Source organism: Mycteria americana, chromosome Z, assembly GCF_035582795.1.
Source record: "Mycteria americana isolate JAX WOST 10 ecotype Jacksonville Zoo and Gardens chromosome Z, USCA_MyAme_1.0, whole genome shotgun sequence".
NCBI lineage: Eukaryota > Metazoa > Chordata > Aves > Ciconiiformes > Ciconiidae > Mycteria > Mycteria americana.
The window spans coordinates 29,384,403-29,408,298 of record NC_134396.1 but is presented as its reverse complement, the minus strand read 5'-3'; the positions used below and the strand labels follow the sequence as shown (position 1 = coordinate 29,408,298).

At 42.7% G+C, this 23,896-nt stretch overlaps 1 protein-coding gene across 1 annotated transcript in view; it reads right to left on the bottom strand.

The window, feature by feature from the left end:
• SH3GL2 (SH3 domain containing GRB2 like 2, endophilin A1) overlaps positions 1-17,126 on the bottom strand; it is a 100,343-nt gene extending 83,217 nt beyond the window's left edge. Inside the window, exon 1 of the mRNA XM_075527401.1 lies at positions 16,929-17,126. Within this exon, the coding sequence (XP_075383516.1) occupies positions 16,929-16,973 (45 nt within the window). The 5' untranslated portion in view covers positions 16,974-17,126. The remainder of the gene's footprint in view (positions 1-16,928) is intronic.
• Positions 17,127-23,896: the final 6,770 nt, after the last annotated feature.

The window sequence follows — 23,896 nt, the reverse complement described above, 5'->3', positions numbered from 1 at the left end:
GCCAGTGGCCTCACCAGCAAAAAGAAGACACACTGGATTTGGAACTTATCAGCGAGGATCAGGAAGGAAAATCAGTACGAGAGGAGTGTCTTCCAAGATACAAAGCCACATATATCTACTTATATTTCATTTACTCATACAGAGAATACTTATTCCCAAGCACATATCTGTGCTTTAAATATATCACAAGCCTAACTGGGCTTTAACTATTGTTCAATTATTGTTTACTAGTGAAAGAAGACGCCATAACCCTCTCAGTTTGACTTACCTCTGACCTCACAGACAGCTGTTCCCACTACCACCACAGAGGCTGGCATCATCACTGGATATATTATTCCATGTCCTCACCAAACTTTTAAAGTATTTGTGTTTTGAATATTCTTCAACATGTCAGAAGTAGCTCAAGGAAGAACCACCTATTTGAGAATTCAAGTTCAAAGAAAATCACTGTGCCGAACTTGAAGTAGAAAAATAATGTATTTTCCTTCCCAAAATACACAGAACAAAAATTTTATAATATTACAATAAAGCAATAATAAACATTAGGATTTTAGGAGCTTAAAAACTTCCATACGTCTTCTGTAGTTGGAATGAATTAAGCTACAGGAATTACCTATACAAAAGTTTGATATGTTATGTATAAATATCTATCTCACAAGCTCCTGTTTACTTTAACGTATCAGAATCTGTCTTCCTAGCCTTAAATCAAAACCTTGAGCCTAGATGAAAAATTTGAAAGCACAACCGAATGGTTCAGGAAGCGCAACATTGTCATCACTTGCACAGTGCCTGAAGACCAGGCCCTGCATCCTCTAAGAACCTGGAGATCTGGGCTGATCTCCAAGTCATACATAGACACTGTACCCCTGACCAGCCTTCTGCAGCCTGGTCTATCCCCCAGGCTAGCCATAACTCATTACTGCTTCAGGCTCTTTGGCCAGTGTGAGTGACACTACATGACCATCCTCCTGTCCTTCCTTTTTCACACCCACCACTTCAGGCAGACCTACAATGCACACTTGCCCTGTCACAACTATCTAAGTGTTGGCTGGGAACTGACTTGACTCCTGACCTCCAGACCTCTGCCAAAATAAGCCGTTTGCAGAGAAGCAGCAAACCACTTTTTTCTTCTATAGTTTGTTTTACTTGTATGGGCTTCACAGTGGCTTTAATCACAATGGTATTGTTAATACAGCAATCTTGGGTATTTGCCAGGGTCATATACTAATATTTCCATATTGGTACAGTGATCCTTGTTTAGCTAGAGCCTTCCTTTCCCACTGCCACTGAACAATACCCTATAGGCAGTCTCTGACATGCAGAGCTCATTTTGTGAAATTTATCTGGAGCTGACTCCCTCTACTTAGTGCAGAAGAACCGAGTTGCAATCCTGCTGTTTTTATGAAACTACTCCACTCGGGTAGATCAGGATATCACCCAGTGCAAGTGAGTCATCTCTAGAGTTTTATATATGGCAAAACAATTCACAAAGTAGAACTGGAGGAGGTGAGATTTGAAGTAAACTTTATAGGGGGCTCGAGAGTAATTTTCTTGACAGTCTTAAGGATTGGTTAAAGAAGTTTCACATTCTGCTGTTGTGAACATAAATAGTTAAAAACATTATGCAATGGAGAGGATGTGTAGTACTTAATTAAAGCATCCATTATCCATGATTTTGATACTGTGTCTCACAGTATCCTTCTGGACAAAATGTCCAGCATACAGTTAGCCAAGTCCATAGTATGTTGCATGAACAACTGGCTGATGGGTCAGGCTCAAAGAATTACAGTGAATGGGGTCACATCAGGCTGGAGGCGAGTCACCAGTGGGGTTCCTCAGGCTCAATTTTAGGGCCAGTGCTCTTTAACGTTTTTATAAATTATCTGGATGCAGGAATCAAATGTACATTAAGTAAGTTTGCCGATGATACTAAATTAGGAGGAGCTGTGGACTTCCTTGAGGGTAGAGAGGCCTTACAGAGAGATCTGGGTAGACTAGAGAGCTGGGCAATCACCAATCTTACGAAATTTAATAAGAGCAAGTGCAGGATTCTCCACCTGTGACAGGGTAATCCTGGTTATACATACAAATTGGGGAATGAGAGGCTGGAGGGCAGCCCCGCGGAAAGAGATCTGGGGGTTTGGGTTGGTGGCAAGTTGAATATGAGTCAGCAGTGTGCCCTGGCAGCCAAAAAGGGCAACCATGTCCTGGGGTGCATCAAGCACAGCACAGCTAGCTGGTCGAGGGAGGCGATTGTCCCACCCTGCACTGCACTGGTGCGGCCCCACCTCGAGCACTGTGCGCAGTTGTGGGCACCTCAATATAAGAAGGACATCAGACTACTGGAGTGTGCCCAGAGGAGGGTGACCAAGATGGTGAAAGGCCTCGAGGGCAAGACTTACGAGGAGCGGCTGAGGTCACTTGTTGGAAAGGATATTATCCCAACACCAACAACAGAAAGAAAAAGGCCATATACTATACTTAATCTATGGGGGAATGCACTTTACTGACTTTGAAATTTCTGAGCTTTTATTACTTTGAAATCTTGCAATTTTATTTAGTATTTTCCTAAAAGCTCCAGAACTTGGAGGCAAATGATTACTTGAAAATGTCTACTTCATGGACTATTAAAGTAAGCATTTGGCCTCTGCGCTTGTTGGAAGGTTTGGAAACATGAACACCCAAAGCTTCAAATCAAGAACAATACAAAACCCGTCCAGAAGTATTTTTTTTAAACTCATGCTTTTAATCCAGCTTCTCAGTATCATAATGGCCCACCTCATGATTTTTAAATGTTCACGGCTGACTGTGCTATATATCAAAACAGCACTGCTTCTCTCATTAAACTACCATAATTTGCATCTTGGATATGCAACATAAAATATTAATCACCTCTTCAGAAGCCACTTTCATCCCTTAATTTGTAACAGGATAATGCTCTGCTTAAGTCTGCTCAAAAAAGCTTGCTAATGTCTTTTCTGCTAGTATCTACATTTTGCCCTTTTGTTTGTGTTTGCAGCCGACACATATACAACAGAAGCACCATTTTTAGATATTTCGCACTGGTCAGATGGTAGCAGTAGCTTGTCATTTTCTCTGACCTACCACTTAATTCTAAAGTCTGCCCAAAGAGGTGCTGCAGATTACCAAAGGCAGGATGTACACATCTAAATATCTCCTATGCTGACACATGAAAAAGATGGACACATACACAAAAGCACGTATCTCCTTTGTCTGAGTATAATGTGCACATCCTCATGGCTGGGAGTGCTTGATACATAATCATATACAGATCTGTGAATCTGGGGATGCACTGCAGTAATTTCACTGCTAGTTCCACAAGAACAAGTAAAGCAGAGGAACTTGAAATGAAAAAGGCTTGCCTGTCTATGGGGAGACTCTAATTGGATTCAAGAATTTTAAATCCATCTCCAAATGCAGAGAAGCAGAGAGTGACTCACAGACCTTTCCACAGAGCATGCGGAGGTGAAATTAGCAGGGAAGATGAGGGTTATGTGGGCAGAAGAACTGCTACAAAAACAAACACATTTGTAGTGTAAAAAAGCAAGTACAAGTAATGTATTTATATGGCTCCTAGGAGTTTCATAGTTCCTGAGAGAGGACCAGGACCAGAACAGAGGAAGAGTAATTGCCACATACAGCATCACCCCAAAAGCAGCAAACTGCCAAGGCATCTGAAAATAGGCAAAACTGGGTTAGTCTCAGTGGCACAGCTACTTTTCATTATGTCATTCAAGCAATCAAGCTGTAAAACTGTGCATAGCAAGTTAGTGTTGTATAAAGGGAGCATCTAGGAAGGTGTATAAAGGAAGCATCTGGGAAGGTGTATAAAGGAAGCATCTGGGAAGGTGTATAAAGGAAGCGTCTGTCACACTCTGGTTTTGTCCACAGAGCAGCAAGGACACAGGTAGAGGACTAGGTGTATATGTAGGATGCCACTGGGATATGCCTGTCCTTACAGTTATTTGCAGCATGAGCTATAGCAGTCTGAGGGCAAAGCAATTTCTGTGTTGTTACCTAGACACATGCCTTCCTGGACCTCTGCTGCGTGCAGCTCCTTTGAACACTCCACTGAAGAAATACAACACAGGTTATTCAGGTTGAGGTCCACTGCTTGGACAATTCTTTGCAAGTGATTAGTTCATATTAAAGAACCAAGATCACTTGCAATGCTGCTCAGCGATGCCATTAAGTCTTATGCACAGAAAATTAAAATAGCCCTAGAAAACACAAGTAAACAGAAGGAACAGATCTCTCATGAAGGCTATTTGCATAAGTATAGATAAGCATTCTTTCTGCAGCATGACAGTAAAGTACACCACGGAGCTGACATTTGATTTACAAAGATTTAAGGAAAAAAAAAATATCTATCCAATTTACATGAATGCACTCTGTAACAAAAAGGGCTTTCTGAAAACTTCAAAGATCCAAGCAGCCTTGAAAATTTTGACATCCACACATCCCTATCAAGCAAGACTGCAGAGGTCACAATGACTCTATAGAACCAGAGAGACATATAATGAGATACATAGTAAAATAGTGTATTTGCTGCAGTTACTGCTATACACTGTATCATCTTATTACAGGGATACAAATGTCCCATCACACAGAGAAAAGGAATTAGACCATTGTTAATGGTTTCTTCACCCCACTCATCAATATGTTCAGGCTTCAATGCATGCTGAGCTCTGGGAGTCATCACAGAGCCAAGGAGTCACAATCATAGCCCCAATGACTTAATTGCTTAAGTCCCAGCTCCTTGGTGACATTGAGATGGTGCAGAGGAAACTAGGCCCACAAACGCTGCCAGAAATTCCTCAGATGTCAAAGGATGGCACAGAAAAAGAGGCAAAAGTCGCTTTTCCCTCCCTCCTGGTCACTTTGCAGCAGAGATGTAGGAAGATAAGTGGTTGCAGAAGACTGCACTGCAGAGTCTTCCCTGTTGGCACAGGCTGGGGAGGGCTGTGGCAGGAAACAAAGTTGCTGTAACTCTGCTTTGATTTATTTTTTTCTCGCCCCCCCCCCAGTCCCTGGGCTTTTTTGTCAGGGAGGTAGGTTTATCTATGGTAGGATAGGACTTAGTTCCTATATCTTTCCCTCACGGCTTCCCCATAGCTTAGCATAGGGCAGCCAGAAATGGCTATTACTTCCTTCTTCAATGTACAGAAGGTAATCTCCAAGGCAAGCCCATGCAAGCAAAAATGGGGTAACGACACTTCAAAGCACTCTCAGCTCTCACCTGGGAATACTAAGCAGCAGGTTGGCATTAGCTCATCCATGCTTATTCACACCATGACATTCCAGCTTTGCACATCTTAAATCTATAACCACAAACCCAGTCACTCTCAAGGGCAACAGTGGAGACTAAGCCAGAAAATGGACACCCCAACCAACTGCTGACTTCTGACAGTGATAACAGCCACAGTGTGCTGGCCTACCATGACTACTTACATGACATTGCATTAGAGTAAAAGAGTCATAATCTCCCTCACATGTTCTTCTGTTAAGTCTTCGGTGTAGTGCTAATAAAATTCCTAAAACACAGCATGCAACGTCAACACCTGGTCCTACTCTTCCCTCTTGCTGGCTCTCTGCTACCTGCTCCTTCACATGCTCTCAAAAGCCCTAAGATTCAAGCAGGTTTTGCCTCTGGCTCAGCTGTCCACAGGGTTGTTAGTTATATTCCTGATCTGGTCTTCATTCTTTAACAAAAAGCTCATTTGATATGCATGGCTTCTCCCCCAGCTGCTTAATTTACCTTCCCAAATTTAATTTTATTGCAAGAAAATGAATATAGCATTTAAAGGAAAAACAATTCTCAGTAATAATATTTTACAAAGGTTTGAAAGAAATACCAGGAGGAAATCAGGGGGAAAAAAGTCTACAGCAGTGAATCTGTTTAAGTTCTTGTAGATGAAGAAGTTTCCCTGGACACAAGTGTAGTTAATCTGCAAACACAAATGAGGAAAATATGGAACTAGAATAGTCTGTTTTATTGCAGCTTCATTAAATTTTCAAGCCTCTCTTGCTCCAATGTGCTGTGCAAGAAGAGAGAGAAAAAGTCCTTCACAGAATGCAAGTGAACAAGATATAACAGCACCATGTCTGCATGTCTCTAGAGAGCCTTCCAAATCTGCTTAGGAAGACTGTCTGCTTTTTATAAAAGTTGCTAGAAATCCCATATGGCTGATTTTAATGTATGATTTGGGATGTGGTCTTGTTCTCAAGATGAGAGGAGTAAATCAGCAATTACCCTACCGGAGCCAAAATTACAGCAACAGATATGACAGTAAAGTCAGCCCTTGGACATCACTAAATTTTCTCCTATAGTTTGGCAAATATTTTCAAATTTGAGTCCATCCACATTCCAATTTGGTTTTATCTCAGGAACTTATTTTATTATTAAAATGGATTCTGCAGTGGTACCAGTAGGCCCCAGTCAGAAACTCAACCCAAGCATGCTCAGCTGCTTTCTTGGCCAGTACCTCCAGGATGTGCATCAAGAAACACAACAGCCAAAATCCCAGCTCCTGGAGCTGAGGCTTTCTAGACTTTAAGTGCCACAAACACACATATGTCCAGAGATTACCGGTGATATGGGGAAGGAGGATATATAATTTAGTCACTTATGCTAAGCCCTAAGCAGCACAGAGCAGAAAAAAACACAGTATTCTGTTTTTATTTAACTGTAAAGATGGGTGGGAGTAAGATACCCTAAAGGAAGACGAACGAGGATGAAAGAGTTGTCCTTCAACTCTTCATGTGGTTCCACTCTTTTCCTTTAGAAAAAGATATACTAAAACTAAAGATATACTGAAACTCTTATCTTAGAGTCTGCACCAATGCTTTCTCACATTAAAGTAAGAGTCTACCCCCTACATCCGGGTTATGGAGAAGCACGACAAACTGGGACAATCTTGCGTTCAATCATTAAAAGCTATACATCTGTATAGCTAGTAAATCTGTTACTGCATTTTGCCTGTGCAGCCTAGACAGGTACTTTCAGTCACTGACAGCACCTCAGGCCCCAGCACAGACGTCAGGGCATTGCAGAGAGCCCCAGAAATACACTAACACAGAGCTCAGCTTCTGCCCAGGAGAGTTTTGAACTTCACTGAACTGTTTGAATAAGTCAACGATTTGAAGCAGGCACTTTGCTGATCAAAACCTAGCAGAACCTTTGGCAGTCTTTCCCGACTTTGGAAAGCCAGGAATCTTTCCATGTGCAAAACATAAAGGCTCTGCCAGCCTGCTCAGGACATCAAACTCTCCCTAGGAGAAGGAACAAGCACCTGAGTCATGGAGCGCTTATTTTCCAGTGACCATCCAGCAGCTTTTGTTAAGACTATCCCCAAATCAGAGCAGCGGAGGAGTATTTCCTTTTCCTTATTCTTTCTCCCCGTGAGACAGGAAATCTGCAACAGATGGGTTCGTCATCTTAGAAACAATGTTGGCTTTTCCCCTCCTTAGTCACATTTGATTCCACGTATACTGACAGACATTAAATCCACGGTGACCTCTTTAACCCACTGGTGTTATTTCGGATGTATGTGTTTTGGGAACACTGATCGTCTTTTCTCCTGCGCTGGAATACACAGTATCACAGTGTCCAGATCAGGAGCTGAGGATCCTGGATACCATAGGCTAATGAAGCAGGAAATAGCAAGTGCTGGCTTTATTCAATAATGCCTGCCATTTCTGCTGCCTGTTGTCAGAGTTATCCATACATACCGGAGCACAGAATTTGCCTCGGCTCAGTTTTCAACATTCCTGTTGAGGACCTCCCCACTCTTTCATCCTCGTTCATCTTCCTTTAGGGTATCTTACTCCCACCCATCTTTACAGTTAAATAAAAGCCAGAATACTCTCCAGAGAACACCAAAAGCTCTACAGTCTATTTCAAGCGTTACAGGTTTTTTGGCCATCAAAATGCAGCCATTCTGAAACATGCTAATGCAGACCTTTAAGGAGGGATGTGACATCTGTGAAACTCACAGGTCCCAAATCACCCTGACTTAAATTATTTTGAATTACAACATTGCAAAACAAAGAAAAGAAGTTATGTATCTTTTGATATCAGGTATTTGTGGCTCTTACTTTCATAAGAGAATCCCATTCCTACCATGCAAAGCTTAACTTTTGCTGCCATGTGCCCTTTTTGTAGCAGTTTACATAGGTGAAACAAACCAAACAAAATTGACAGTGGAAAATATATTTTTCTGCATAAAAAAAGTTAAAGATCTACATTGTTTATCTAAGCTTGCCTCTGCTTTCAGCAATTAAGTCTTCCCCTCCTCCAGAAATTCACATTTTACCTGTCTATACTTAAGACAGGCCAGATGTATGGCATATTATGCCTACTGCCTGCAACAGTCATATCCACTTCTGACAGTGGTGGATTTGCCTCATATATGGCAAGATGTTTTTCAGCACCTTTGTGGAGAAGGAAGGAGATTTCCCCACCAGCCTCAGAGCAATATGGTCGTATTTTAAAAACCAAATTTAGACCATAAATAATAGAGGTACCATAAGATCCAGCCATCCTTCCTGAGAGACAAACTTCCATTCACTAATCCTTGTGGAAGGCTCCTTGGATTATGGAGTCTAATCAGTAAACCATGTAGGCATGTAGTTATTGTGCATGTCAAGGCACATTTCCACATTCATACATTTTGGTTCCTAAAAATATTTGCATATTATTGAACCTTCCTCGTGCCTCAGCTCTGTTTTAAAAGTTCTTATTTTCTTTCATAATAGTAGAAAGTAAAATCAAATTCCATCCATTCCTGGCCAATGCAAGAAATGGGATGAAGCAACCAACAGAAAACTCAATTAGAACCTGCTCCTAAGTACTGAAACCTCCTTTCACTTCAACTGGAGCAAGACCCAGGTTTAACTAACTCTGTTTCAATGCCAAAGATAGCATTCCTAGAGAAACACAAATTCAGCTGGTGAATTAGTTGAGAAAAATACACTAACTGGTCATCTCTAATGCCTTGGCCAGTTGTATGCACTCTCATTCCAATGGAAGGATGGGGCTTAGTCTGCTGTCCTCAGATCCCTTTCCAAACAAAATCAATTAAGTTGAAAAGCTGTTCTTCTACTGGCAGAAAGAAATCCATTCACTGTAGAGTTATAGTTGTAAAATTGCAGCACTTCAGACTCAGTCCTTAGATTATGATGCCATAAATTTCCAAGACGGACAAGCTCTAAGTGACTCATCTGGAAAGACCAAGACTATTTTTGACATTTATATCTTATGATTATTAACTGTTTTGCTGCATCTAGATTGATTTTGCATGAAAAGGAATTTTTGGCACATACCTTGAAGGCTGAAAATTGCACAGACTGGAAAAGAACTCAGCAAAAATATTGAATTGGCTAGTGCTGCTTAAAAGAGCAAGTCCTGTTAGTCTACTGAAAGTCATAAAAGATGAAATCAAGACTAATTTTCAGGAGAATTTTCTTTCTAGGGGAAAAAAAAAAGCAAAACAAACCTTCACCTCTTTTGGAACATGTTCTGTTATCACCCTATTTTGTTGTGATGGCACTCTTCCCCACAGAAGCAGAACAGAAGTGATGTCCAGTGCACAAGGATACTTTAAAATGGAAAATAAATTGTGTCCTCAGTGTTACTGCACAACACTAACCGAATTTCTTAATACAAAGGTGAAAAACAAGCCCTATTTCAAAATGTTTAGATAAATTGTTTTCACATTTAAAGACTTTTTGCAGTCAGTAAGAACTGGAATTTAGGCAATCAAAAAAATAACAATTGATAGATAAATAAATAAATAACACAAATTATCAAAAAATGAAACTGAAATCCACAAAAAGATGAAGAAGGCAGAGAAGGAGGTAAACATTTCAACAGTGTGAAGTGCTTTTCTGCAGTCAGAGTAGGGGAAAAACGGGGGGAAAGCCAACATTTTTCTCTATTTTAGAACTTCTGCTTACAAAGGATTCAGTATAGTATCCCCATTTGACAAAGCGATAACAAACCCAAGGAACATACGGCCAAAACACAGCCCAATGGAAATCACATCAATATGATACGTGCTGTTTTGCTGACAACGAACCCAGCTAGTGGCACCTATCTATTTTGAAATAGATGTGGATTCACTTCACCAGCCCTTCCCTGGTGACAGGCCCGTTAGCCGAACCAGTGGTTGAATTTCTCGTTCTTTCAGGAGGCTCTCTGGCATCACACCAAGTCACCTTCACAGACTGCCACTAGAAAGGTTATGCTGCTGCTGCCTCAGCAGCACCTTCGCTGGGATCAAGTAACAGCCCTTCTTTGGTGGAAAAATCGTGATGGGGAAAGAAGGTGAGAGCAAACTCCTGCCCTCGGTGTGACCCACGCGATGCTGCAACAACTACTTCAGCCCAATTTCCTACATAATAGGAAATTTTTTTTTAAACGCTATTTAGTTATACCGATATGGCCTCCATCATGGGCACAAGAGCATCATCAGTATTACATCAATTGCAACTAGATATCCATGAATCATTCTGTCCAGGTCTGCCACAGTGGTTTCCATCCATAGACAAATTGAAAATATGCTGAACTTCAAACAGCCACTTCTTATTTTTTATTTTCTCCCATACAGGTCTATAAAGCCTCCCTAAACGGAAAGCTTGTGAAAAATGTTAGCACAGCAAATATGAACTTCCATCTTCTTTCTCTGCTTCAGGAGAAAAAAAAAAAAGTTATTTTAATTCCTATCACTTCTGTGACGGGTTGGATGGATTCCTGTGACATGTGCTATAACCTCAGGTTTAAAAAAAGCTACTATTTTGTCTCCAAGATTAAGTGCAGGATTAGATAAACACTGAAGGCTAGGTAATTCTGCTGTCGCAAAGATGACCACAATAACACCATGCTGCAGCTCAGTTTTCTTTCGTCTGCACCCCTCCATATATTTAAGAGAGGATTAGCACCACCATTGTCCATCAGAGAACCACGAAGTGAGAAGAAAATGAGGACCAGATTCACAGCAGTTGCCAGAAATTAGCACAAAGCAAGACTTTTTAGTTCCAGGAGAAAATGTTGGATGTTTCAGCTGCCCCTGAGGGTACCACAGACTTCCACTGAGAAGAGGGCCATGGGCCTGCTTCATCAGGGCAACTCCCACCAGATGCTCTCCATTCACGATTTCTCTTCAGATGTACTCATAGAGTGGCAACAGCCCCTTGTGGCCTGCAAAGTAGATTTTCAATGCCTTCCCTCCTGTTGAGCTTTCAAGTCAAAGACTTCACTGGCACACTACTAGGTCATGACAGTCAGTGTTCAAGCTCCTTGACCCTCCATCCTCCATAACAAATCGTAAGACCACCCCAGCACCTCCCTTACATTTGCACTTGACAGCTACATAAAACTACAGAATCTTCCGCAGAGTAACCTCTGCAAAATCTGCTTCCATTAAATCTGTTTACGCTGCTTCAGCACTTTTATGAAGCATGCTATCAATCAGTATGCTAGTCACGAGGGCACATTTAAATCTTAAAGACACTGTTTTGCATGAATGACCACAGCCAGTTCTTCCTTGCTGCTTAATACTTCCAGTGAAGATGAAAGTCAAGGTATAAAACAAAAATCTGATGCAGGCTCTGTTTTGAGCATAGCATCCACAGATCACTGGGAAAAAAATTGCAAATGGGTGTCAATCAGTGCTCCACCTTTATATATACATACATACATAAAAATGGAAACTGCATATATCAGGTGGAAAGATACTGCAGTGACAGATGCTTGAGAAATCCTCCCCAAAACAGAAGCCATTATCTTTTTTGTACACAGAGCAGCAGTTCTTTCAAATAGATTTAGAAACAGGGTTAGAAACTGGAGCAGACTGTTTAAGCCATCAACAACTCAGAAGGGTTACACAGTATCCAACTACAGGGCAATTTAGATTAAGGTCAATTTTTCACCCTTTCAATTATGTAATATCAATAAAAGGACACATGGGAATGATGCCAAATGTGAATACTGTATCTGGCAATCAAGCTAGAGTGCACAAAGAGAAGGAATTTCCCTACCTGCTGGGGAAATAATCCCCTCCACAGCTAAGTAAATATTTTTTCTAAAAATAGTCTTCATTCCCAGATGAAAAATTTGCTCCTCTTCCTTGATCCCAAACTGTACCACCCCCCCACTGAGAGAAACCGAGACTGCCAGTGTTACACGGCTCTGGAAGAGAGGTTTCTAACAGCCAGTTTGGGCACTATGCTCAGAGCCACACCACCTTGCAAAAGGCTCTCTTTCCTCTTTCCTCCACCTGCTCACAAGCTTCCACACCACAGGAGGAGGGAGCCCTTTAAGTCCAACACAAGCAACACACAGTGCAGCAGCCACACTAGGAAAAATATAGCATTGTCCAACTTCCCAGACCAGCTCACATACATACCTTTACATACATGGGAACTGACCGTAATTGGGTGGGTAAGGCTGAGAGGAAACATGGAAGGAGATAAGCAGACCCAGTGTGAGTCCAGCTTCAATCAGAGTCAGCTGGAAAAGAGAGGTGAGGTGCTTTCACTGGAAAAGCCTCGGTGGCAAGCACGCCCAGGCCCCACTCAACATTACGGGACAGTCAGGAACATAATATGAATATGGGGCTTGATGGGGATTTAGGAAAATACTGATATCAACACGTCACTGTCCACATTCTCTATCAGTATGAAACGAATGGTAACAATTGGATAGTTGCAGTTTGAGAGTTTAGCAAGTGTAGAAAACATTGTATATAAAGGAGGATTTCTTCACCCATTCCAGTGAAAAATATTTTACATGCTTCTGACCAAGGAATTCAAAAAACATTCAGCTAGATGAACCACAATATAAAAATAATTTGACAAAGAGATGAATTTCCATCACACTCGTATTCCCACTGATTTCAATGGAACTGCTCACAAGTTCACACTCGATGCACACACTCAGAAGGTTTGCTGGATCCATGCTAATAAGCAGACACTCTTTCAGGACACTTTCAAAACAGATCATCGATGTTTTCAAACTCTGCCTCAACCCTAATGTGCTCTTTTTTGCACATGAACCTATGTACACAGATTGGAATCAATGCACAATCCTTATGAAGCCCACAGGATTTTGTGCTATGTGGCTAATAGCATAGCAAGACAGGAGTCTCATTTGCTTCTTATTAAACACTAGGGTCAATCTCTTACTGTGCCCTTCACAGGCTGCCTTGTTAAAAAGGGAAGCAGGGTACTTTCCACCTAAAAGTCAGGGCATGTAACAAGCTACTGACAACTATGAGTGGAGTGGAAGTCCTTTCTTCAGCTGTTTCTTTCAGTAATAAACCTGTATCTCTATAAAACGGTATAAACTGGTGACTTCTGCCTTGGTGTTAAGATAAATTAAACCATGTTGTATCATAAAAGCAGAATACAGTGGTAGAAAATAAATCATATTACAGGCCTTTTGGTTCAAATCACCACATTCGGACTGCTATTTAAATGTCAGTCACATTTATTCAGTGGTTCCCAGGGGAACCTCGGATGTGGCCATTCCCAGCATTTTTGTTCATTTCTTTCCCTATGAAATTATTACTTTCTGAAAGCTTAGTTTTGACTGTGCCTCACAAGAGCCATATTATGCAATGAATGCAGTCATGTGGAAACAAAGCTCATGCTATTTTAAAACAACTCTGTTCAAATGCCCCAGACTGTCAAATCTCTCTCACCCAAAATGATTCTGGTGGTTTTAAAACTGTACACAGAACTGCAGGAAGCAACAGTCTCTTGGTCACACTGACATAGGACTAATGGCAGAGGAGTTTGCATGCCTAAATCAAAAGGGACCATTTGGTGGCACAGCACTTAGTTACCCATTTCTCGAAAAACACTCTTTGGAACAATCTTCTTAGCTCCAGGATGTCTCACAGATTTGCAGCAGCACAGTTAACATTCAAATGGGGTTACTTCTCCTTCTTAGGTGCTCCGTGGGTAATAGCAGTAAATGAATGATCTAACCTGCTCCATACTTGTCAATCTAACATCTTGTAATTCTGCATGAAATGTCACGACTTCCAGACTCACCCTCCTTTTACAAACTGAGGAATATTTCTTCCAGACTTTATGATGCTGCACAGAGGTAAAACCGTTAAAAGTTGTTCTGAAAGGCAAAAGCGTGAACAGTCCATTCATTCTAGAAGGAGCAAAGTTTCCTCCTGCTTTTCAATGACCCACTGCTGTTGCAGTTGGTGCACAGAATTTGACAGGCATTGAGTTCTTCAGCATGGCTTCTAGTAAAAAACAGAACGGCAGTATTTCATGCAGGTTACTTGGACATTTTACAAGTCAAAAAACGATGAATTAAACCAAAATGCTTACGTTGTATAAAACAACCCAGACATGGAATTCACATAATTTTAAGTTGTGCTATGGAAAGCAGACTTCTTCTGGAGGAAAGAAAAACTTTTTTATAACATTTAAATGGTGCCACAAATCTTTATACTTCTAACTGGAACTGTATCTTGTATTAATAATATTGTACACTCATAACCATAAACTCTCTGTGTGTAAGGGGTACTAATGTTACAAGAAGAATAATAGCATTAAAGACAGAAAGAAGTCTCTCTAAACCAGAGACTTCAAGACTTCACAATGCTAAACTGGGTTAAAGGACACAGCAACCTGAAATTGTTCCTGGTATGATTTAGGGTTCTATTATGACAGCACATCATACACAAGTTCTTATGTGAATAAGAACCAAAGGAATCATTCAGTATTCTTAAAACTTGCAATTTTTTTGGTCCTATCTGGGAAGCTTCATTCATACCGGCAATGTCAATCCATATTTCACCTGGGGATTAATCCCTAGTCAAAAGGATTACTCCCTAGAGCAAGGTCAGCACGACTAAGTCCTGGATTTCTCACTCATACTGAAAACAAGCCAATGAACAGATCAGTCTTGCAACCTACTTGTGAGTCATTCTCATACATGAATTTGTCTTTATGGCCTGCATACAATCTGTGAAAGTCAAGGCTGGGCCCCAAAATCCCTGGGTCATCTGATGTGAGGCTGCTAAATCTGGCATCAGAAACCTGGTATTTTGGTTCCAGCCAGCTAAAACTCTTCCTGCCTTCTAAATGACAGATGACAATCAGCTTGAGAGTGTCATCTGAAGGACAGAACAGCATGCAGAGACCTTTCACACCATGCTTCTTCCAAAAAAGATGTTTACCTCTGCTGTTGCAGAGGCATGCTCATTAGCTTACAATAATGGAGAACTGAGACTTCTGTTGTTGAAAACTGAACTTCAGCTTGCCTGCTTCTTAAATGTGCATGACACAGACATTGTAATTCTTATTTTTGGTACCAGAACTCAGTACAGCAATGATGATTCCTGGGCTTCTGATAGCACTGTAGGTAGCAGGGGGGGAAATAGCAAAGTAGCAGCAGCAGAGGGGTGCTGCAGGATGGGCTCAGGCACCCTTAACCGCTTCTCACCACATCTGTCATGAGTACGCCAGGTTTCTTGTGAAGCTTGTTTTACCAATGATGCAGCACAATGTGGTATGAAAGGTGAGACACAATGTCATTTGATGCCTGCATGGGCCCATGCAGAACTTGACATATCCCATGGCATTCAGAGTCATAACAGGTATTGGTGTAAGTTGCAAGGCATTGAGGATCAGCATTTGGATGAATTCTTGTATTAGGGATCATTCTTTCGGGAACATTTCCCCACAGTGCAACAAGAGATCAGGTGAAAGAGATGAGATGGACAAGAAAGGGAAAAATGCAGGTGTTAAAAAGCGTAACAGCTGCTGTATCTTGCATGCCTGCACCTACAGACTGCTTGCAGTGACCAAGACGGCTCCCTGAAGATGCCTGCAATGACGATTAGTAGGAAATAACCAGAGATTTTGCATTTAGTTGCAAACAAGCAACCAAAAAGGCATATTACACTGGTCTCGGACTCAAATCTCTAAATCCAAAGAAATTCCCCTGACTTCTACGAAACCATTTTAGATTTATCCCCAAAGCACGCTGAGTCAGAACCTGATTCAGAAATTGTACCCTTACGGACTATAGCACACAGATTTTGTATTATGAAACAACTCGAAGACTGGTGAAACACCCACCCCGACCCTCCTGCAATACCGTGCCTAAAGGAACAGGACCGATCCTCATTACTGAGATTTCGGCCGTACTCTGGAGCCAGAGAACAAAATTTTCAAAAAGCTCATGTTTATTGCTGATTTACAAAGTCAGGCCAGGCAAACGCCGATGGAGCACGGCACGCAGCCCTCGGCAAAGAAGGTCCGAGGCCCACGGCGGGTATCTGCCCCAGCGGCCACCCACGCTGCCTCGAAGCCCCCTCCGTGCCCGCGCTGGCCCCGCGGGGGCTGCCCGGGACCTGCTCCCGCATCCCGGGAGCCCCTGCCCGCCTGCCGCAGCGCGGCCGGAGCCGGGGGGACGGGGCAGAGGCGGCCCGACGGCAACCCCTTGGCCCTACGCACGCGTGCACCGTGCAGCCCACGCACTCACGCAAACCCGTGGCCACCCGTGCAGACCCACCCACACCCGTGCACGTTCGCGCACCATACACGCTCCTGCGCGCTCATGCAAACCTGTGAACCACTCGCGCACCACGCGCGCCCGTGCACACGGACGCACCCCCGCGCACAACGTCCGTGCAAACCCGCTCACCTCGCACACGAGTGAGAACCCGCGCACGCTCGTGCCCACACGCACCCGTGGACACGCGTGCACACCCACGCACGCGGGCGCAGGACGCACAGCCGGACACAGCCCCGCACCAGGCGCCCGACCGCACCGCCGAGCACCGGCCCACCGCCGAGCACCCCCGCGCGCAGCCGGGCACCACGCGCCCACGCGTGCAGCCCTCGCCGCGCGGGGCCGCGGCCGGGGCCGGTACCTGGGTCGCTTTGTGGAACTGCTTCTTGAGCCCGGCCACCGACATGGCGAGGGCGGCGCGCTGCAGCCGAGCGGAGCCCGGGGGAGCCGAGGGGCGATGCGCTGCTCCCGCCGCCGCGCACCCGGGCACGCCGCCCGCTCGCGCTGCCCGCACCCGCGCGCCCGGCGGAGGCTGCCAGACGGCGGCGGCGGTGCGGGGGCGCCGTGACGTCAGGGCGGGACGCACCGCCTTCCGCCGGGCGCGCGGAGCCGCCCCTCGCCGCCGCCCCCGCCCACCGGTGTCGGCCGCCCCCGCGGTCGCCGGCCGCGGTCCGGGGGGCGGCTTCGGCGGTCGCCGGGGGGCCGCAGCGCCGCCGCCGCACGGCCGCCGGCCCGCGGGACCCGGCCCTGCGCCCCCGCCTGCCCGCTGTTCGCGGCCGGCGCCCCTACACGCGCGTCCTGACGGTGGGACCCAACGGTGGGACCCGACGGTCGGGCCCAACGGTGGGACCCCCGCCCCGGCGCCCCTCCAGCAGCAGGGTGCGCGCTCGGCCTGTGCGGGCCCCCCGCGGCGGCCATCCCCGCTCCCCCGCGCCAGTCTGGGCCACAGGCGTGGGCTTCCTCGGCCCCCCGCCCCTGCGCGGACCTCGGCCTCGCCTCGGCGGCGTCGCCGGCAGGCAGGGGAGCGCCCGTCCCCACGGGACATCATCCGCGGAGACGAGCCTGAAGGGAAGGAACGGGCGGAGCGGTAGTGAGAAAAAGAGGGGAAAGCGGTAGCGGGGGAAGATCGACGCGGTCCAGGTACTTGAAGAAACGTTGGTAGCCGTGCTGGCTTCTCCGGGCCTGATGTGCCTCGGACCACCGGTGGAAGTCGAACCCTGGCTAATTGGGATCCCTCAACAAGTGCTTTTTTCTCCCATCCCAATGTCAGCGACATCTAGAAAAGCAAATCTAAAGCCTGCTCGTTCTAACCTGCTGGTGTGGCTGTTGGCTTGAAGGTAAAAGCCTAGAACCCAGGTAAAAGTCATGTACTTTAGCAGTTCAGTGTTATAAACACTAGCAGAACAGTGATTACCAATTATCAGGCTCTGCCAGCAAAAGCCTAAACAAAGTGAACAATGTCATCCAAACATAATGATCCTTCTCTGCAGGCTGGACCAGTCGCTGCATATGCGTGCTGCAAATTAGCACAGCCGAGATGCACGCTCGCACAAAGCTCTTACCAGCTGATTGAAAGCAGCCATGCTATGTTGGCTTTGTAATTCCGCCACAACAAACACTCAACACAAGCTGGTTAGACGGGATGACAGCATTTTCAGAAGTACTTAAAGCTGTTTCTAAACTCCGTGTGGACTCACCGTGGTGCACCACGCAGGCTTGGTGCACCTAGCCAAGCTGCACTGCCGCACTCTTCAGGCCCAAATATCATCTCAGCTCTATGGGGTATGGGAGGAGCAACTATACCACGTACCTGGGCATCCAAGATGCAGAGCAATGCCTCCAGATCACTGAGCTTTACTGACTTAATGCAGTTCTTGGAAGCGACTTGCAATGAGGGAAAGTGTCTTGAACGTGAGTCATGTCAGTGCTCTTGGAAGTATTACCAAAGTTGTTCGTCGTGAAGAACGGCAAACCAAGAATATCCCTCTGCTCACTGTGGAGTGGGAGATTATCACAGCCTAGTCGTGGGCACAGCAGGAGGCACCACTTTCTGGCCTAGTCCTGAGTCCACACAGAAACACTTCCATCCACTTTGGTATTAATATTATTTTAAAGGATGAAAAATGAGACCATATGGAGATTCCAGGCAAGGAGTGGGAGTTTCTTGTGCTAGCCATTGTGCTTTTGACAGAAAACTCCCATTCTACCTAGTACTTGGGGAAGGGTTCTGTAGTCTGCAAACACAGTGAGAGGTAGAAAGTAGACCTATGAAAATTATGAATGGCATATTTTTAGTTACTTATTTAAAATTAAGAATATATTTCTATGTTACTAAATAACTGGAATTAAATGGTTACATTTCAGGGTCTGGCATTTGCCGGCTATTTCAAAAGAGTACATTCCTGTCTGCTACAAATTTTATGTGAAAATTATATGAATAAAAGAATAAATAGGAGACAATGTGGGCATAGAAAAGTCCACCAAATTCGGTTCTGGGTGATAAGCTGGAGATACAAGGCCTTATTTTCAAGGGTGTTATGCTCCTGCAGCTCCCACTGCATGTTGATTGGAATTACTAGTATGCTACCTGGCTATAAATCAGCCCAAACAGTAGTCGAATGCCCTGACTCACCTTATATTATTGGCTGTGCATACTTGTATTCTCACAGCTGAATCTAACACCTTTACTTGCGCTCACACTTCTTTTTCTTTTTTTTCTAGAACATCTATATTCCTGGGAGCAGAAAGTACTATCTTTATTAAAACACAGTTTATGTCTGTCAGTGTCAATGGACTTAAAATGACTTGGAGTAAATTAAATGGTGACACTTGTCGGCCAAAGAGAGCTTAATTTAGTATCTGCTCTTCAGTATATCATGTTATTTGTGACTTCTTCTCCTGGAGCAATCTACATGAATAATGCTTTGAAAACAGCTTCAGTGAGATGACTTTTGTTTTTAATAAACTGCAGTGAACAATAACAAATGATGTTTGCCTATAATGTATCATATCTCATTTAAAAATATTTATATGTATATTTGAGATCTACATGTGTATATGTGTATCTATATATATTCCAGCTCCAAATCCCATTTTAACATTAATAAATGTAATAGGCTAAGCACTTCTTTTTATTCCATATGGCAAAATAAAATTCTAACAATAAAAAAATAAATTAATAAAATGTCATTATTGCATATCCAAGCAATAACCAAATGCAGTAAATACTTCTGTAGGTGCAACCCTAATCCTGTCTTTTGTGCACAGTTATGACTTTAGTCAGTGTTAATCACTATTGTCCTTACAAAACACGTAGTTGATTCTGCAAATTTAGAACTGTGTGATACTTCTAGCAATATTTGTTTGCATTATCTGATGATTTTAAGAGCAAAAATCCGTGCTGACTTAAACCTGTCATGCAAGTACAATGGGGAGTAATACACAGGAAATAGCCCTTCTGTCACAGAAAGAATTGCACTTTTGATTACCAAAGAGCTGTGGTGTGACCTTGTAAATACTGATAGTGTGGCAAAGATCATACAAGAAATGCTTTTATTAACCTACATGATAATATAATTCCAAAGAATTTAGAAGAACAAGATTCTTCTCTATTCTGCCAGTTGCCCAGCCATGGACCCTTCAGTTTTTTAAAGAAGGCAAAGAAGAAAACAGGCAAAAAAAAAAAAAAAAAAAAAAAAAACCCAAAAAATTTTGTACTTGATCTTTGAAGGACCAACTCATTTGAGGCAGTTCATATGTTAAGCTACTGATTCAAGATGCCTGATTTTCAGAACCTCCAACAAGTAAGCATTGTCAGAGTTATTGGGACAGAACATTTCTGAAAACTGTGCCTTGGCTTTCTCTAGTGGAACACACAAAATTTCACAATCTTTTTGAAAATATACGTCATCTAAACTGTGTTACTCAGCAAAATACGGTGTAAAAATCTTTTATGGCTATCTAAATAGTAAATAAATTCCTTATAAATGTCACTGTAGCAATTTGCAGCTCCCTACAGTGTTAAGCCTAATGGCAGAACAAGTTGTCCATTAATTTTTTGCAACATTTGAATGTTGGCTGTAATCAATATTTTCTTTAACACACAGTCTAAGCCTTGTTCCCATTCACTTTGCACCCTGATTTCAGTCTTACATTTCTGTTACTTCAAACTAAATGTGCCCAATTTTTCTCAAAATCCTCATTTCATTCTTTTACAGTGATGTTTCACTCCTATTGTCTGGCCATTCTTAGATTAATTCTCAAGTTCTCCCTCATATTTTCCTCCAAGGAACTTAAATCCATTTTACAGACAGAGAGTAAAAGGGCAGCACAGCTAGACCATTTGTAGGGACTTGGGTCTTGGTCTACTTTCCATTGTCAGGAGATGAAGGTGCATAGCAAAGCTCCAGATGACTTCAGCCTCTACAGATACAGTAACTGCTAGGGTCCTTGCAGCAGAGATAGAGGTAGAAATCTAGGAACCTTCCAGCAGTGGCATGAGACAGAATAGCCCCCATGCTGTTGTGTATCCTGTCCTAAGTAAGACGATTTCAAGATGGAACTCTGCTGCACAAAACAGAGCTCTAAGGCCAGTAAGAATTGAATCTGCAGCAGCATTCACTAACTCATACTGGAGAACTTTAGTCAAAAGGAAGAACAGCACCATTGTCTTCTGCGTTTGCTTTGTAAATCTCACATCCAAATTCTGAGCAAGTATCTCTTTTAGAAAGTGTATGTTGCTATTATGCAAGGTGGTACAGCTATTCTCATTCTGAAAGTCATTTTGTGAAATAAGTGGAAAAATTAATTTCAGTAGATCCCAAAGAATTTGATCCGTATCATTTTTTGGTACAAGCTCCTTTTTAGAAGTTTTTTTTTCTTAAAACTCAGTTAGCTAATATTTCGATGGCACAAAGGGATGTAAGGCATAATAAAATCCCTTGATAAGTTGCCTACCAAAATAAAATAAAATTCTAAAAATACAATAAAAACATTAGGAAAAAGTATTTGAGCCAGAGAATTAAAAAAACTAATTCCAGGGGAATATGGTGTGGCTGCATATTTCAGGTCCTTCCAGAATGTGCAGTGGAAGTAAATCACTCGGTTCAGCACTTAGGTAATAAACGCACAGTGAAAAAGCAAAGGTCAATATAATCAAACAAAAAAGAAACCATCAGGCATTATGAATACAAGTTTTTCAAAATAAGTAACACAGAAATACCAAAATGTACTTACAGTGTTCACTCACATTTCACTGGGGAAGAATTTGGATATTTATAAAGTTACTAATGGTGCTCTGTCAATGATTTTACGTGAAATCTTTGTTTGATATTATCCTCACAATGCTTGTACAAGACAGAAAAATATAAACCAACCTTACAAATGGGATTCAAGGCTCTGGGGGAGGTTTAGTCAATCACCCACAATTGCTCAGGTACTGTGTAGCTCAGTCAAAAATTCAGCCAGAAACTAAAAGTTATGTATCAGAGTCCTCATTTGAAATCTAATCTGAGCTACTCTACTACAGGTCAGCTAGCAAAGATGGGTGAATTCAAGGAGTGTAAATCAGTAGGCACTGAATAATCATATGAACATAAAACCAATGCTTAATTTAAAAAAGGGTGAAACATCATGGTGATGTAAGTGTAAGACATAAAGGAAACAAACAAACAAAAATCCATTATTGTATTATCTCTTAAAAAATGAATTCCTCCATTGATTAGGAAATATCTTGGCAGTTTCTGAAGGTAAGAAGGTACACAACACGTAGGCAATAAGTTCCAAGCAAGGGAAGATGGAAACATCTAACGAGGAAAGAACCAGGACAGAAAAATGTCAATAACCCCCATCCTCTTGTTTGAATTACAGGAGCCATTTCATTTCACTTCACAAACCCCAATGAAATAAAGCAGGATTAACAGCATTGTTCCTATCACTTAAGTGTTAGTGTTCTTGTAAACACAGTAGTAAACAAATCAAATAGCTGAATCTCCATGTTTGTTTCAAGCATAACATAAATTATCTAAGTTCAGTCCTGATAGATTTACCCTTCCAAATCATCCATCTCCAGTCTCATGGATTTACAACTTCAGTTTTCTTTCTTGATATATGATTGACAGATGAATTTTCCTGTAAAGTCCAAGAGTTCTTCTTTACAAAAGTACAGAAAGCTTAATTGGACACTGTACCAATACTCTGATAGCATACTTCCTCAACATGTGTTTATTAAAGCACTGCAGGTTTTCTTGTCACCATGCTCAACAGAAAACAAGGTCTGTGTTCTTTCCATAGTACCTTGCTGCAAGCATTTTTTTCTTGTCTTAGCTGATAAGAGCCTTTTCTGACAGCACATTTTTGGTAAGATTATTGCTGGGCACTGTCCTAGCTGTTCCCAAAGATACTTATGTAGTTCCCTTCCATGTTGAATGAGGTCTGTTCTTAATCCTGCTGTTCTGCATGTATGTCTTGCCTTGTCCATTTTAATTCCATATTTGAAAAATGCAGGACAATGCAATTATGAAACTTGTCATTGTGGTTTACAACCAGCAGTGAGCTAATAAGTTTGTGTGAATTGCTCCACAGGTTATGAAGAGATAGCATGGATTGGTTCTTTTCAAGCTTCAAGTCTCATTTAATTTCAGCTTTGCCAGTAGTTAAATAAGTAGTTAGATCCCTCATTTCACTGGATGCTGGCTAGTCTGGATAACAAATAGATCTTTAAGATACACAACTAAAATTAGCTTTCAGCCACCTTCATTTTTTGACAAGCAGTTTTTAATCTAAGTTTTGCAGCAGCAGCCACTTAATTGTAACAGCTAAGGAATATCAGAAAAATGCCTGCTGATGAGACACAGGCCTTTGGCCAATAGCTCTAGCACCAGTTTTTAGCTAGGGCAGTTAGCGGCACAGAATAACCTAGCTCAATTTCAGAGCTGCCGGAGCATCTTACACAGCTGCTCTGCTTATATACTTGTTGCACTGTCTAGACATTGGTGTCATAGTAGTCCAGAAATCCTGAGAGTGGATTTTGGATACCTTCAGGTTGTTTCTTGTGCAGATGAGAGGCATGCACATGCATGCATTTGGTTTTGTGCATGCAGTAGAATAAGAAATCTGCCTTAGGTGTGCAGCTAGCTTAGATTTTTGAATCGAAAATCTAATCAGCAGAAGAAACAGGCTTAATTACTCATATTCTGTCACTTGCCTATTTGCAACAGACTATTAGCTACTAAGCTGCACAGATGTTAGCACAGCCACATCCCCATCTTCTGGGAGGCAGAGTACAGCAAAAAGGTAAGCATCATTTGTTCTTGGCAAAATTAACGAGTG